Source organism: Gracilinanus agilis, chromosome 5, assembly GCF_016433145.1.
Source record: "Gracilinanus agilis isolate LMUSP501 chromosome 5, AgileGrace, whole genome shotgun sequence".
Classification (NCBI taxonomy): Eukaryota; Metazoa; Chordata; class Mammalia; order Didelphimorphia; family Didelphidae; genus Gracilinanus; species Gracilinanus agilis.
Window position 1 is genome coordinate 41,093,542 of NC_058134.1, and position 14,235 is coordinate 41,107,776.

General features: G+C 39.1%; 1 protein-coding gene across 1 annotated transcript in view; it reads right to left on the reverse strand.

Moving 5' to 3' along the window:
* CPNE4 (copine 4) overlaps window positions 1-12,940 on the reverse strand; it is a 350,799-nt gene extending 337,859 nt beyond the window's left edge. Inside the window, exon 1 of the mRNA XM_044678896.1 lies at window positions 12,761-12,940. Coding sequence (XP_044534831.1) covers window positions 12,761-12,940 — 180 coding nt within the window. The remainder of the gene's footprint in view (window positions 1-12,760) is intronic.
* Between the last annotated feature and the right edge of the window lie 1,295 nt (window positions 12,941-14,235).

Consider the following 14,235-nt stretch of genomic DNA (forward strand, 5'->3'; position numbering starts at 1 on the left):
TGCCAATTCTTTGACCCCTCCAGCCCCCCCAAAAAATATTTCTAGATCTCCCAGATCCTGACTCCAAGTTTCCTATATAAAGGAAGAGAGACTCCCTAGGAAATGTTGAGGTCCTTCTAGCCTCTTGAAGAGAGAAGAGTTCTGCAATCCTGCCCACCAGAGCAATGCAGAAGTAGCCTCAGGCTCACCTCTTTAGCAAACCCAAGTATAAGAATATTAGGAGAAGGGACAGCTAGATGACTCAGGAGATAGAGAGGCCTAGAAACAGGAGGTCCTGGGTTCAAATCTGCAATAAAAATCAATTTTGAAAATAGTAGTACCAAGGACAGAGCTCTGCTACAATACTTGTGCTTTTAACCCCTTGGCATCCTGAGCACTTTGAACCTCTTCAAGTCTTGGGCAGGGAACGAAGAGTAGAAGCTCTTAGATATGGCTGGCTAGCTAGGTGGAACAATCTACCAATGAGAAGACAGAGAAGAGGTTGTGCAGGGATGAGGGTGGCTCCCACAGCAATAGCAAGAGAAGACTGGGTCAACCATAAGGCATAGCTTAGGAAGTAGGAGTCTCCAACAGATGGACATAGTTCAGACAGAAAGAGGCAAGGGGGCAGTGGCCATCAATATGGGCAAGCAAGCAGATAAAGCTACTCACAAGTCATAAGTTCACAAGGCTGCCTGTATTTATGCTTTCATTTTTAAAAAAACCTCAAAGTTTCTTCCTTCTATAGAACTTTTAATTAAACAATTTGTCCATAATAGAAACTGGTCTTCATGGTCAAGGAGAAAACACCCTGAGCTGAGTAGTATGTACATTTATGTTCTCAATTTTAAATACCATTTTGTCAAGGTTTCTTTCCTTTGATGCTGATAGTCACAAAACCATATTCTCTTTGGGAGAAGATTTGGCCTCAGAACCATAATTAAGGAAATTTTGCATGTGAGGCAGGTGCCACAAAATGTACTTGATGCAGGTAGAATGAAGGATACTTAAACTGAATGAACAGGGAACAAGAAGTAGAGGGAAAGGGCTGCTCATCCCAGTCTACCTCTGGTAGCACCTCATATTATAATTATTTTCTAAACAATAATCTCTCTTTTTTCTACATTGACAAAGGACTAAAACTGCCATTGTCCCCCTCTACATTCAGGGATGTGGGGAATATGGCTCCTATTATCCTCCCCTACTTCTCCATCCAGGCTTTCAATATAGAAAGAAAATGTTCATGAGCCTGTCTTTTTACTTTCAACTTATGCATTTCTCTGAATAACTGATATCTTAAGTTTCCAAAGGTTACTGTTTAAAGTAATGCTTTCTTTTATTTCACCCAAATTTCCTCTTTCCTGTTTCATGATGAATCTCCCTGCCCACAACACTGTAATGCTTTTTTATAAAAATAATTTAAACACAATTTGTATTGATTGATTTTGGATTTAACTCATCTCATTTCCCCAATATATTTCTACTTCCTGGATGCCATTCAGGAAGCCATCCCTTCAAACAAAGAAGAACAAATTAATGAAAAAATTCAGTAAAATTAATCAATGCATGGTGCTTTCTAATTGTGGTGCTAAAGAAGACTTGGCAGTCTCTTGGATAGCAAGGAGATCAAATAAGTCAATATTTAAAGAAATTAATTCAGACTATTCACTAGAAGCTCAAAACTGAAACTGAAGCCTAAATACATTGGCCACATTTGAGGAAACAGGGCTCAATGGAAAAGTCTCTGATGTTGGGAAAGATTCAAGGAAAAAGGAAAAGGAGACAGCAGAGGTTGAGATGGAGAGATTGTGCCATGGAAACAATGAACATCAACTTGGATAGACTTTGAGAAAAAGTGGAGAACAGAAGAGCCTAGTGTGCTCTGCTCCATGAGGTCATAATAAGTTGGATGTGATCAAACAACAACAAATGGATAAATTCTAGTATTATTTCCAGTATTCAGCCCCCATAACCTTCTATCTTTTTTGTTGTTGTTGTTCCTCTGGGAGTTAACTAATGTTTCCAGAAATTCTGAAATGCTTCGAGTTAGCATTGCCCCAACTAAATGAGGCAGTCCTTAACTGAAAGAAACTTCAGAAAAATTCATTCCTAGTCCCTATTCCCACTCTTTAAAAATCATTCCAAGAGGGCAGACATTTACAAAATTCCAAAAAAAAAATTATGTTGCAGTTTCTTCCTTTAATACAAAACTTTACAAGACTAATCTCTCCCTGACAACTGGTCTTCACACTCGGAGAGGAAAAAAACACAGTAGACTAAATTCTGAGCTGAGAAAGAGCCCCAGAAATATATTAAGTGTTTAAAAGTAGACCATCCAGAGATAGGAACTCAAACATTTCTCAGCTCAGATGGAGATAAAATATTTAATTAGCCTGCAACCTGACCCAGAGGACTTCCACAATTTCCAGATAGAGTGAGCTTCCTTGTCACTACTCTCATAATACTGCCAAACTATGGGAACACTGATTGGCAGGGGAGACACAGATGGAAAGTTAAGGTTATCAGCATGTTTTTGCTAAGCTTTCCAGTCTACAGATTAGAGACAACTGGAAAATGGAACACACAAATCCAAGTCTATTCAAAGTTTATGGATCTTCTAAAAGCAAGGAGTAGAAGGAAAGAGAGGTTTAGGTAATTATCCATGTAAGTGGTGGAAAGATGTTGGCAGGAAGTAAGAGACTTTCACTCCCCTGTCCCCTGTCTCATTACTGTCATCTTTGCCCTTAGATCTCACAGATTATTTTGTGTTTCTCTTATTTTTGTTGTTGTTTGGTTGTTTTTCCATATCTGACTCTTTATGATACCATTTGGGGCTTTTTAGGCAGAGATACTGAAGTGGTTTTCCATCTCCTTCTCCAGTTCATTTTTACAGATGAGAAAATTGAGACAAACAGGGTTAAGTGACTTGACTAAGGTCATGCAGCCAATAAGTTTCTAAGGAAGAATTTGAACCCAGTTCTTTTTTACTCCAGGCCTGGCACTATCCAATGAGTCACCTAGATGTTTTCTGTACTTCCATACCCATAATTACTCATGTGCCTCTAATTAGGAATATATCTGGATCCAGCCGGATACAACCGCGAGAGACCCGTGAGTCAGCCACCTGGAAGAACCATAGGGGGAGAGAAGGGAACCGAGGCGCAATAAAGACAAATCAGTCTTAATTGTGACAAGGCTCGTTTATTGAGTGCAGGGAGTGGGTTTATATGCTTCTAGGACTGGGGTAAGGAATTTTCCAGTGGTCTCGGGCCGTTGGTCTCGCCACGCCTATCCCGGATGAAGCTGGATAAGTTTCTATTCCTAACATAAGTTTCGTTTCTTGGGAAATCCTTCACTAAGTTTCGTTTCTATGGTCTCCATGGTTTTTAGGTTTCGATCCTTGGTCTCTAAGTTTTGATCCTTGGTCTCTGACAATTCCCCCTTTCTTTTCATTTAAAGAGGCGATTTTGCCAGGACCGCAGTGACGGCCCCTGTCTTAGGCTACACAGGGGAGTTACTTGACCATCAAGGGTCAAGGACCTGTGCTAATCCCGTCATTGGGTTACCGCCCTGCCGGTGAAACGGAGACGGTCACTGTCAGGCAAGGTGTGTGGCCGTTCAGTGTCTGTTATTTCTATGCGATGGTATTGGACCATAGGGTACTTAGTGAGGGCTGAGTCAATTCTCGTTTTGATAAGTCTGGTCAGGCGTTGGAAAGCCCAAGGGCCAAAGGTGAGGACTAGAAGGAAGATAAAAAGGGGGCTAAAATGGTGGGGATCAGGGTAGAAAGCCAAGGGGAACCTTTTAGGAGATTGTTAAACCATCCTTCCCGAGCCTCAGCCTCCCTTTTTCTTAGGGCAAGGCGTTCTCGTAATTTTGCCATAGATTCCCTTACAACGCCAGTGTGGTCTGCGTAAAAACAACATTCTTCTTTCAGGGCTGCGCATAGTCCGCCCTCTTTCAAAAAAAAGGAGGTCCAAACAGCGGAACGCCCCTCCGCATCCAGTGTGAGGAAGTTAAGAACAAAAAGGGCATGTGCAAGAAGCAGGGTCTGATTGCCACACAATGGGTAAAGGGTTTCTTGGGACTTGAGTTTAAAAAGGGTGTTCTTAAGGGTTTTATTTGCTCGTTCAACAATGCCTTGTCCTTGTGGGTTGTAGGGGATTCCTGTAACATGCTTTATGCCTAACTGAGAACAGAATAGTTTAAAGGCCTGGCTGGTATAGCCGGGGCCATTATCTGTTTTGAGGGAGAGGGGCTTTCCCATCATGGACATAGCAAGGAACATATGCTTGATAACATGCCTGGTGGCTTCGCCAGATTGTGCAGATGCAAAAAGAAAACCGCTAAACGTGTCGATAGAAACATGGATATACTAAAGTTTAGCGAAAGAAGGGACGTGGGTGACGTCCATTTGCCATAGGTGGCCGGGGAGAAGGCCACGGGGGTTAATCCCTAGATGGGGTTCAGGCAAAAGAGTAACACAAGAAAATTTAGTACAAGAAAAACTGATATTAAACCTTAACATTTGGGTATCTTTGCCAACATACTTTATCTCCAGAAATCATTCTTGGATAAGAATTGATCCTTCTAGGAAGTTTGATTCCTAAGTTGTTTGCAGAGTTGACAAGTGATGTTTCTGTTACAAAATATCCTTTTGCAAAGCTCACATTAATAGGACATCTATAAATACTTGAATTATTATTTTACAAATAAATTTCTTTATCTCCCAGATTCTGGAGGAAATCCAGAAAGTTTCGGGTTATATTTCCAAGCTCAAGATCTAATACTTCAATTGTGGTAAACTAAAGCTGCAAGCTACAAGTCATCTATCACTAACTTCATCTACTTCTCAAAGCATGTTCCCTAACAATTTGATAATTTCCAATTATCTACCTAATAGGTTGTTTGGGGAAATGGAAACTTTAATTGTATAATTTGCCTTATGTGCTGATTATGGGACTTGTCACAAAAAACAAACAGGGAAAACATTTCCTCATATCCCTACAAGACCGATCACTCAGTTATTCTTACATATTTTGGTAATAATTAACATCTCACACTTAAGTCACAAAACCTGAATTAAGGAACAGGAGTGCTGGATTGAGTAGCTTCATAGTAAATATAAAACAGGGCTGTATTATCTCCTGAAACAGATTTTAGTTTGAACTCCATAACTTACAAATAACTTTAAATCCTTTAGCAATCTTTCAGTATATAAACAAAATGAATTTCAAAGCATTTACTCTTATTCCTTCCAAACTTCTCTTTAAAACAGAATGTAATAGAATCTCCAGTTTAGTTTCCTTTTACTTCAAAACATTGCTACATAGCTGATCAAATACCATCAAGATTATTCTGATTCATCATTTTTTGGGTCTATTTTGCACTAGAATTCACACCTATTATTTATTTATCCATTAGAAACTCCATCTTTTGAAAATTACCAAATTCTTAGAACCTGTATTATTAAAACCCATGCATAGATTAACCACTTTAAATACTTCTTGTGTATCATGATTACGTGCTGCTAGTTCTGATAGCACATACATTAAAAGAACATCTCATTTGAAATATCCCAAGTTAAATTCTGGAATAAGTTCTCTAACATTACAACTCTTTTTTCTGTTACCACAATAAATAAATTACATTGTACCATATCAAAAATCATTAGCAATCCTCAACCCTTAAAATCAATTCTTACATGAAAAATACTTCTAATTGTGGAGTAAAATCTCCCTTTTGTCTTAAGGCTTAATTTTAAGTTGTCACAACATATGTTATTTGCTTTATAAATTTCCAAACCATATTTCCTTTGTATTAACTGTCTTTTATTCTCTATAATATCTGCAGTTTCCCTTTTTATTTTAAATTTATGCTCCAATTGTGGTGAATTAGGGAAACCTGAATTTTTGCACAATCATTATTGATGTTATAAAGTTGCATTAGCTTCTTGTTCATTTTTTCACTTTACAGAGCTAAGCTGGCAAGTCACACTTGATTGGTCACTGTACCTCTCTGAGCCTGTTCACATGAAGCTATTCTACATGTTTATTCTTACCCATAATAATATTTTTTTCTTTAAACAAATTGCATGTTATTCCTTAGATCATGAATTTCTTCTAATACATTGCACAAGCTTTTAAAATAATTTTATATCCTAATAAATTACAATGCTGTCCAAATTTTTTATATTCATAATATACTAGATTCCTAATGCAAAAATATTATTTTTGAATTACCAAAATTTGAAACCCTAATGTTAATTATATTTTTACCTATTACTTAATATGATGGTACAGGTCTTAGAGTAACAATTTTACATGTTCATATGTTTTCCCTAAATTCAGTTTGATAAGCATTTCTGGTAAGTCTGATCATTCCCACACTGCAAATCCTAATAGATAGCTTTTCAATATAAGTTTTGTGCATTCTTAAATTTAACAGAAATTCCATTTTTAACTAGTAGTCAATGAATTTACACAATACCATCAGTACCTATTCAGTTCCTTAGCAAATATATACTCTAATGGGTAGAGAAAGGTCCATGAGTTTGGGGGAGAATGGGCGACGATTTTTAGCTTCTCATAGCTACTTCCTGCTGAACTGGGGCGGCGTGAATGATTCGCTCTCAACAATAGGGAATAGGGATTGGACATGTGATATTATTGGTATATGCACCTATTACTGTTCTTAGATAACAGAACTCCATCTATCAATGCAGGTGGGCACTTTATTTGTGATTCCAAATCTTGGAAAATTGCCTAAAGAACTAACGTGAAGACATTTGCTTAGGATCACTTAGCCAGTATGTATCAGATATGGGGCTTGAACCAAGGTCTTCTGGACCCTATGTCATAACAACTAAGTTACCCAATTGCCCACCCAATATTGCCTTGCATTTATTTACTTGAATTCTTTACAGCATCATTACAGCTACTTCCTCAAGATGTCAACAAGTGGGTGACTACTAACCAAGAGGTTACCTCTGTGGGACTGAGCTTCCAAGGAATAATTAAAGTTTTTGTGTTGTGAGTAGGGAGAGAAATAGATCATGGAACAGGACTAGAACCCCCAAATTATCTTCCCTCCTAATTAACCTTCTGGTTCCAAAGTATGAGACATAGTTAACCTCAGCTGCCTGTTGGCATTCGTTCAACCTAAGAGCAGCTCCCTAGCATGAGTGACTCTGACACCTTAGCTAAGAAGTCTTCGAGGGTCATTTTGACTAGTCTGATACATGCCCACATTCCTGGATGTTCTCTGCAGCCAATAGCATCCCAGACTGGTGACTCCTGACCTTATTTTTTGTTAAGACTTGTAATGTAGTGTGGGAGGAAGTAGGGAAGTGAAGAGCCAGGTAAGGCTCTGATAATCTTCAGACTGCAGCTTTTGAAGTCTGGGATTGCCCTCCTAACACTCATGGTGATGTATTATATAGTTCTGTTTTCCATACCTCTAGGAAGAGCAATCATACATTCATTTGACCTGTTGGTATTTCTCTGGGTGTTCTTTATTATTCACTTAGAGTCTTAGACCATGTGAGGTTCTGAAAGGCACAACTCAGGGCACATCTCAGGGGGAAGTAAGTTGGCATAAGAGTGAATTTTCTGATTCTTCAATGCTCCCTTCCCAGTTCAATCACTGAGCAAGACTGTCCAGTGTAGAACAGTTTTATGACAGTTGCTATTCTTCCATCCAAAGCCTTTGCAGAGTAGAGCAATGGGTCACCAGAACCTCCCTCCCCCTCCTTCCCTTCCTTTCTCTCTCTCTCTCTCTCCTTACCACTCAGGCAAAAGTTGGCACAATCAACATACAACTCCCATCTTTTTTATCTCAAAGCTTTGGGGAAAAATTAGCTCTGCATAAAAACAAACACACATGTGCATACACATGTTGGAGACCTCTGTTCTAAAGGTCTCAACCAAAAAGTTAAATGTCTATTTGTCTAATTCTAGGAATTACTGAAAGGGTCAGGCCAACCCAGAGTCAACCTCAGCCTTAAGGGAGTATCTGGTTCAGAGTACAAACTCCAACAAAACAGACTCCCGTCTGTCTGACTCTCTCAGTCCAGCACTACATCTGAATCAGCAATTAACAAATGCTTTTAGTCAAGTGACATTGGTAAAATGAGGATATTTTTTAACTACAAGAAAACAAAGCTAAAAAAAAGAATAAATTTCCTAGTGTAAAAATATTCATACTTTGAAGCTTTCTCTAAGCTGGAATATGTCATCTTCACTAAGGTTAGAACCTGAAAGAATGGCCTTAAATTTCAATAGGAAAGATGATGGCTGCATCTGAGGAGGCACTTCTTCTCAAGGGTTAGAAATGGCTTTGAGCCTAGAGCTGAAAGTATTGTTTTCAGACTAAAGACAGAAGAAAAGGAAAGAGGAGAAGAGGGAAGAGTAGGGAAGAAGAGTAGAACAAAGTGAAAGGACAGGAGAGAGGGAAAAGGAAAGAAGAAATGAGGAGGGCAAGAAAAGAAAAGAATGCAAGGAAAAGGAAGAGAGAGAGAAAGGGGTATGGGGGAAGGGAGGTGAACAGAGGAAAGAAAATAAGGGGAGATGGGAAAGAAGCAAGCTAATAGAATGATTCTTCTACCCCCTCCTCTCCAAAAAATGTTCCTGGCACAAATACCATGACTATGCAAATGAATTGTGACTTCTTTCTAGTACAAGAACTCTCAATAATCTATTTATAACTCAATAGGTGAGTACACAAGAGCTGCCTAATAGATAAAACAGTGAAATGACTTGTTCAGGATTACCAAGCCAAGAGTTATAATGGGTAGGATTTGAATCTATGTCTTTCTGACTCTAAGCCAAACACTCTCTGCAGTGTCATATTTCCTCTTATAAACCCAAATCCTCATCAGGTGGGCCTAGAGATGTATCCATCTTTTCTCATTCAGTCTAGAATGTCAGAGTCTACATCTTCAAATGGTTTTCCATTTATGACTATTTCCAGGTGGTTTGAATGACATTCTAGGATCTTAAGACCACAGGATCTAGAGCTGGAAGGGATAATAAAGATCACCCTGCCCAACCTCTTTTGTTATTTTACAGAGGTAAAATCAAGCCCTTGAGAGGTAAGGTCACAGAGTCAGGATATGTATGGCAGGGCTAGAAATGTGAATCCAAGATCCTCTGTTTCTGAATCTATTGTTCTCTCACTCAAGGCAGCCAGGGAAGAAATATTTTTCTAACTATACTCTTTCATTTTCAACTGGGTGTCAGCTTTTTACAAAATGAAAATAAATTAGTCTTATTAAGAATGTGTGAAGGGGGAGACAGAAAGTAACCCTTAAAGTTTTCCCAAATGGGATTTTGATGAGAAGCCACTTTGGAAACTTTGTTAAAACCGTTGGTAGTTCTTTATCGTCTGTCATTTGAGGTGTGAGCTCCCCAGCCACAGACAAGTCAGCAAAGTGTGAAAACAAAGTTTTATGAGGAAGGAGCTCACTTGTGATTTCTAGCTACAGTGCTGTCATTTGACATTTTCCCCCACTTCTGCCCATCCCTGCAGTTGACAAATATCTCTGAATCCATGTCCATCAGCTGGATTTTTCAAATCCTGGGCATCTTTTCTTAAATCATTTCTCTACTAGTCTTGACAGTAGAATGTCAAAAGAATCAACAATAGATTTTAAAATGGAAACATTTCAAGATGATTTCCTGTCCTTCCCTCCCTATGTAGGAGAGTGACAGCTCCTTGCTGATAGTTGTATGAAAGGGCAGTGAGCCTTCCTTAGACCCACTTCTCCCCTTGACCCTATGTTAATTAACCCCTGAACAGCTGTGACAGGATTGCTGCAATTTAACAAGCTTTTATTAAGCACCTACTAAGTACTGGTTCCTCTGCTAGGCATTGAGAGCTCAGAGGGAAAAAAAAAAAACAACAGAAGATACTTTGACTTCTACTCAGAGAAAGGAAGGAATGCACCCACCTCAACCAGATATATACTCTCCCTCTTCCCTGAGGGTGTGCCAGAGGACAGCAACTTTGAGAGAGGATGTCAGTCCCTCATTCCCAATGGCTTTAATCACCCACTTTCCTGTGAATGCTTTGCCATTTTTGTATATGAACATGAAATTTTGCCAAGTCCAGGAACAATCTCACATGTACTATTTATATAAATCAAGATTCGAACTCAGGTCTTCCTGACTCTAAGTCCAAAACTCTCTGGGCCACACTGCCTGGCTGCCTCCCACAGAAGGGAGGAAAGAGTGTTGAATGGAAAATCTTTTTCCCCCGCACTCATCCTCCTCCAAAGTCATTTGTGTTTTCTCCACCTTAAAAGTACATTGTATACACTTATTTATATAGAAGGACAGAGCGAATAGAAGAGATTTGGAATTAGGGAGACCTGGAATCAAGCTCTGCCTCTGACACATGCATACCACCTGTGTGTCCAGGGGCAAGTCAGTCACTTAAGCTCTTTGTGCTCTAGGCAATAAATTGCAAATAAGTTGCCAGTCATTATCAGCAGAGTTTCTACCCTGAGAGTTCCCAACCTCGGTGTAATGAAGTGATGGCAGGAGTAGAATGTGAACTGATTGGGATCAGGGGTGTAATGGCATGGAAAGAATACTAGGATTGAAACCTGGGATCAAAAAACATCAATCAAACTCTGTCTCACTCTCTACTATATAACCTTGGACAAATCATGTTTCCTTCTTTGGGTCTCTGTTTTATCAGCTCTAAAATGAAGAGGTTGGAACTAGATGGGACTCCTTTCAGGTCTAAATCGTTTAAGTGGTTTAGGGTTAGAGGTTTAGTGGGTTAAGATTAGCTTTATCAAAGGTTAGGAAGTAGCAGAGTTAAAACTGGATTTGAATACAGGGTTTCTGTCTCCATATCCCATCATTTATCCAGCTACATACTGGTTTAAACCAATCAAGTCTGAATTTTGATCTCCACAGCCTGAATCCAAGCTGAAATACTACTGAGCAAATAATGGAGGATGTTGCAGACCCAACCTCCAACCTTTAGGTTAAAGTTCCCATTCCCAAAACCAATGATGCAATACATGCCACAAAGTCTACAAATGGGATACAGGTCCTCACCAAGCCTTGACCTTGGAATCTGCGAAGAAATTACAGTTTATTAGAAAGATACCTAGCCAAAGGCCTTCTGGTAGCAAGCAGGCAAAAGAAACCCATGGCTCAATCCTCTTTCAGCTTCTCTCCCAGGCACAAAGTAAACAAACTCATAGAACAAAGGATACAAGATACATAATGAATTTTCCATTATTTGGGAGCAAGTCACTATTCTGTGGATTATCCTTGGTGGTCAGATGCCTATTACAGCCTAGTTAATTCCTCTGCTCTCCACCAAAGGAATGAGGCTGGAGAAGAAATGATCACAGCCCAGTCACAAAATGAGTCTTGTCTCTAGTTGTGTGAGTAAATGGGAATTTCGGTGTGTGGCTGACAGGCATGACACACTATTAGGGTGTCAAATAGCAATACATTATTATAAGGCTAATATATTTAAAGAATGCTCATCAATTTCCTTACATCCCAAGCTAGGATGCCTGACTGTCCTTCATCAAAGCAGAAATCCTCTCACTCTTCCGTTTGACCACATTCCAAAATTCAATATAATTGCCTTTGGCATTAGATTATTTTGAAATCTTCCTTCAACTTTTCCTCTCTGGTGCAGAGGACCAAAGAGCTGACCCATCTGCACATTCAGACTGAGTTGTGAACTATGTGGATGGTAGACTCCCATTGAATCATTGAAAGTGATGACAGGATAAACTGATCATGTTCTGTCTGGTCTTGTTGCGATGTTTTGGGAACTGGCATTTTTTGACTCTGGCATGTTCATATTTGCATAGTAAAGAAGAAATGTTACAATGAGTTCCTGCTGAATTTATTTCTGGCATAACATTGTCATCATTCTCTGCCTGTCTAATTCATCTCATACTATCACCTCTTATTACATACATACTGGATCTGGAGTCTAAACCATTATTTCATTCATTTAACAAATTCAACTTAACAGATGCCTAATAAGTACTTAGTAGGAAGCTAGGTGTTGGGATTCCAAATACAAAAAAAAAAAAAAAAAAAAAAAAAAAACTTCCTTGCCCTCAGGAAGCTTTCCTTCACAAAACCCTACGCGCAATTAATTTAGGTTGGCACAAGATATAGGGAGTGATGGGAACAAAACAGAGGTACAAGTAAAGTTCTCTAAAATAATTTGAGGAGAGAAGAATACTTTTTAGCTTTATGCAAGTTGCTGGGGGAAAGGGTAAGGGAGGAGATTCAGGAATAAGCAAGGTACATAATTGGAATAAATGTTTTAAGGGCATGAGCTATGTCTAATTATCTCTTTATATATTCAGAGGCATATTCTACTCATGATAAGCATTTGGTGAACTGGGACTGGATTTAGGATTTCACGGGAGTGGTAAATCTGTTTACCAATGGAAACCAACATTTTCTCTGCACCTTTAAGAGACTCAAAGAATTGCCCAGAGCACTGGGAGGGCAAGAAACTTGCTCAGTGCCATCGAGCCAGTAGATGTCAGAGGCAATGTTTGAATCGAGGACTTCCTAGCTTAAAGTTTAGTTCACCATCCACTCTGCCACTCAAGCATTCCAGACGATGTATATAAACAAGCCACGTTATCACAGTATTCCCTTGCATTTACTTCTAGCAGATCCCAGTTCAGACGTGGCTTTTTATAAATTAAAGCCAGAGATCATTAAGATGGATATTTGAGCCAAATCACATAGCCAATCTCCTCCCCCTTTCCTGGAATACATACCTCAAACCACTGTCCATGGGACTGCATTTTGAGGATAACACAGGGGTCTGGCTTCGAAAGGGCATCTCTGTCAGAAATACCTTTGCAGGCTACCCGCAGCTCAACTTTTGTCAGACAGGGACTGTTAAAGATTCCCAGCGTATTGGCAGCTGATTCATAAATGTTGCTCATCTTCTTCATTCTGTTTCATGCAAGAAAAAAAGGAAGTGAGGGAGAGAGGAAGGGAAGGAGGGAAGAAGTGGGAAGAGGGAGGAAGAGAGAGAGAGAGAGATGTCAGTCAGATAAAATTTTGTCAGAGAAGAGAGAAATACTCTTAGTTAAGTCTTCAATCAAATGGCTGTTCAACAGGCAGTTTCAAATGCTGGCAATATTTGTTATCTCACTTTCCACCCCAATAGTGCACTCCCAGTAAAACAAAACAAAAAAAAGTGCAGGAGTTTTGGCTCAGAATACTACTTCTATCTGATTTGCATATATTTGCATATTAAATGCTAAACTATATAAAATAAAATTAATTAGTTCAGTGGACTGCAAACTCCAATCTAGTTCCATATCAAGTCTGGAATACACAAGAAAAATTACCAATTTTCAAGTTCCAATCCTGCCACTTTCTATTCTGATGACCTTGGACAAGTCATCAAATATCTCTGAGCCTCAGTTTCCTCATCTTTAAAATGGTTACTATAATATTTGAAATGTTTCCTTCAGAGGATTGAAAGGAGGACTCAATGAGGTCATGTAAGTTGCATGGTAACAATGATGATGCTATAATAATGATGATAACTAAGATTTGTAAAGCACTTAAAAGTTTTCAAAGTCCTTGCAAAAATCTCATTTTATCCTCACAACAATCCCAAAAGGTAAATGTGATTATCATCTCCATTTTATAGATGAAGAAACTGAGGAAGATAGAGGTTAAATGACTTGAATCTAGATACACAGCTAATAAATACATGAGACTAAATTCGGACTCAGGTCTTTTTGAATCTGAGATCCAATTCTCTATTCATTGCACTATCTGTTGTCTATAGAAAATCTGGTGTCCATCTTTTGTTTTCAAAGAGGCCCAATGACATCACAGAGTGATGCGAGTAGGATTTAGGTGAAGTAGAGTTGCATAAAATCATCAGCCTCACTCTCTCTTCCAGAGTCTTCAAAGTCTAGTGGCAAGAGAAAAATCAGTGACTGGCAATGACCCAGGGTGCAATGGCAGACCTTGGTCACACTCTAGGTGATCCATTATTCTCATCTCCCCATTCCTGTGCTTGGGATTCCCATGCTCCCTAAATCACCAATGGGTTTAAGCCCTGTTGGTTATCCTTAACCTGGTTTAGCCCATCAACCAAGAGGCACTGGCATTATAGGTAAAAGAATTGTATACATGGCAACTATTGTTCTCATTATTACTACCATTATTCTTTCTCTACAACATCTGTCACTTCTGTCCCTTTCCCTCCACTCAGGTGGCCACTCCC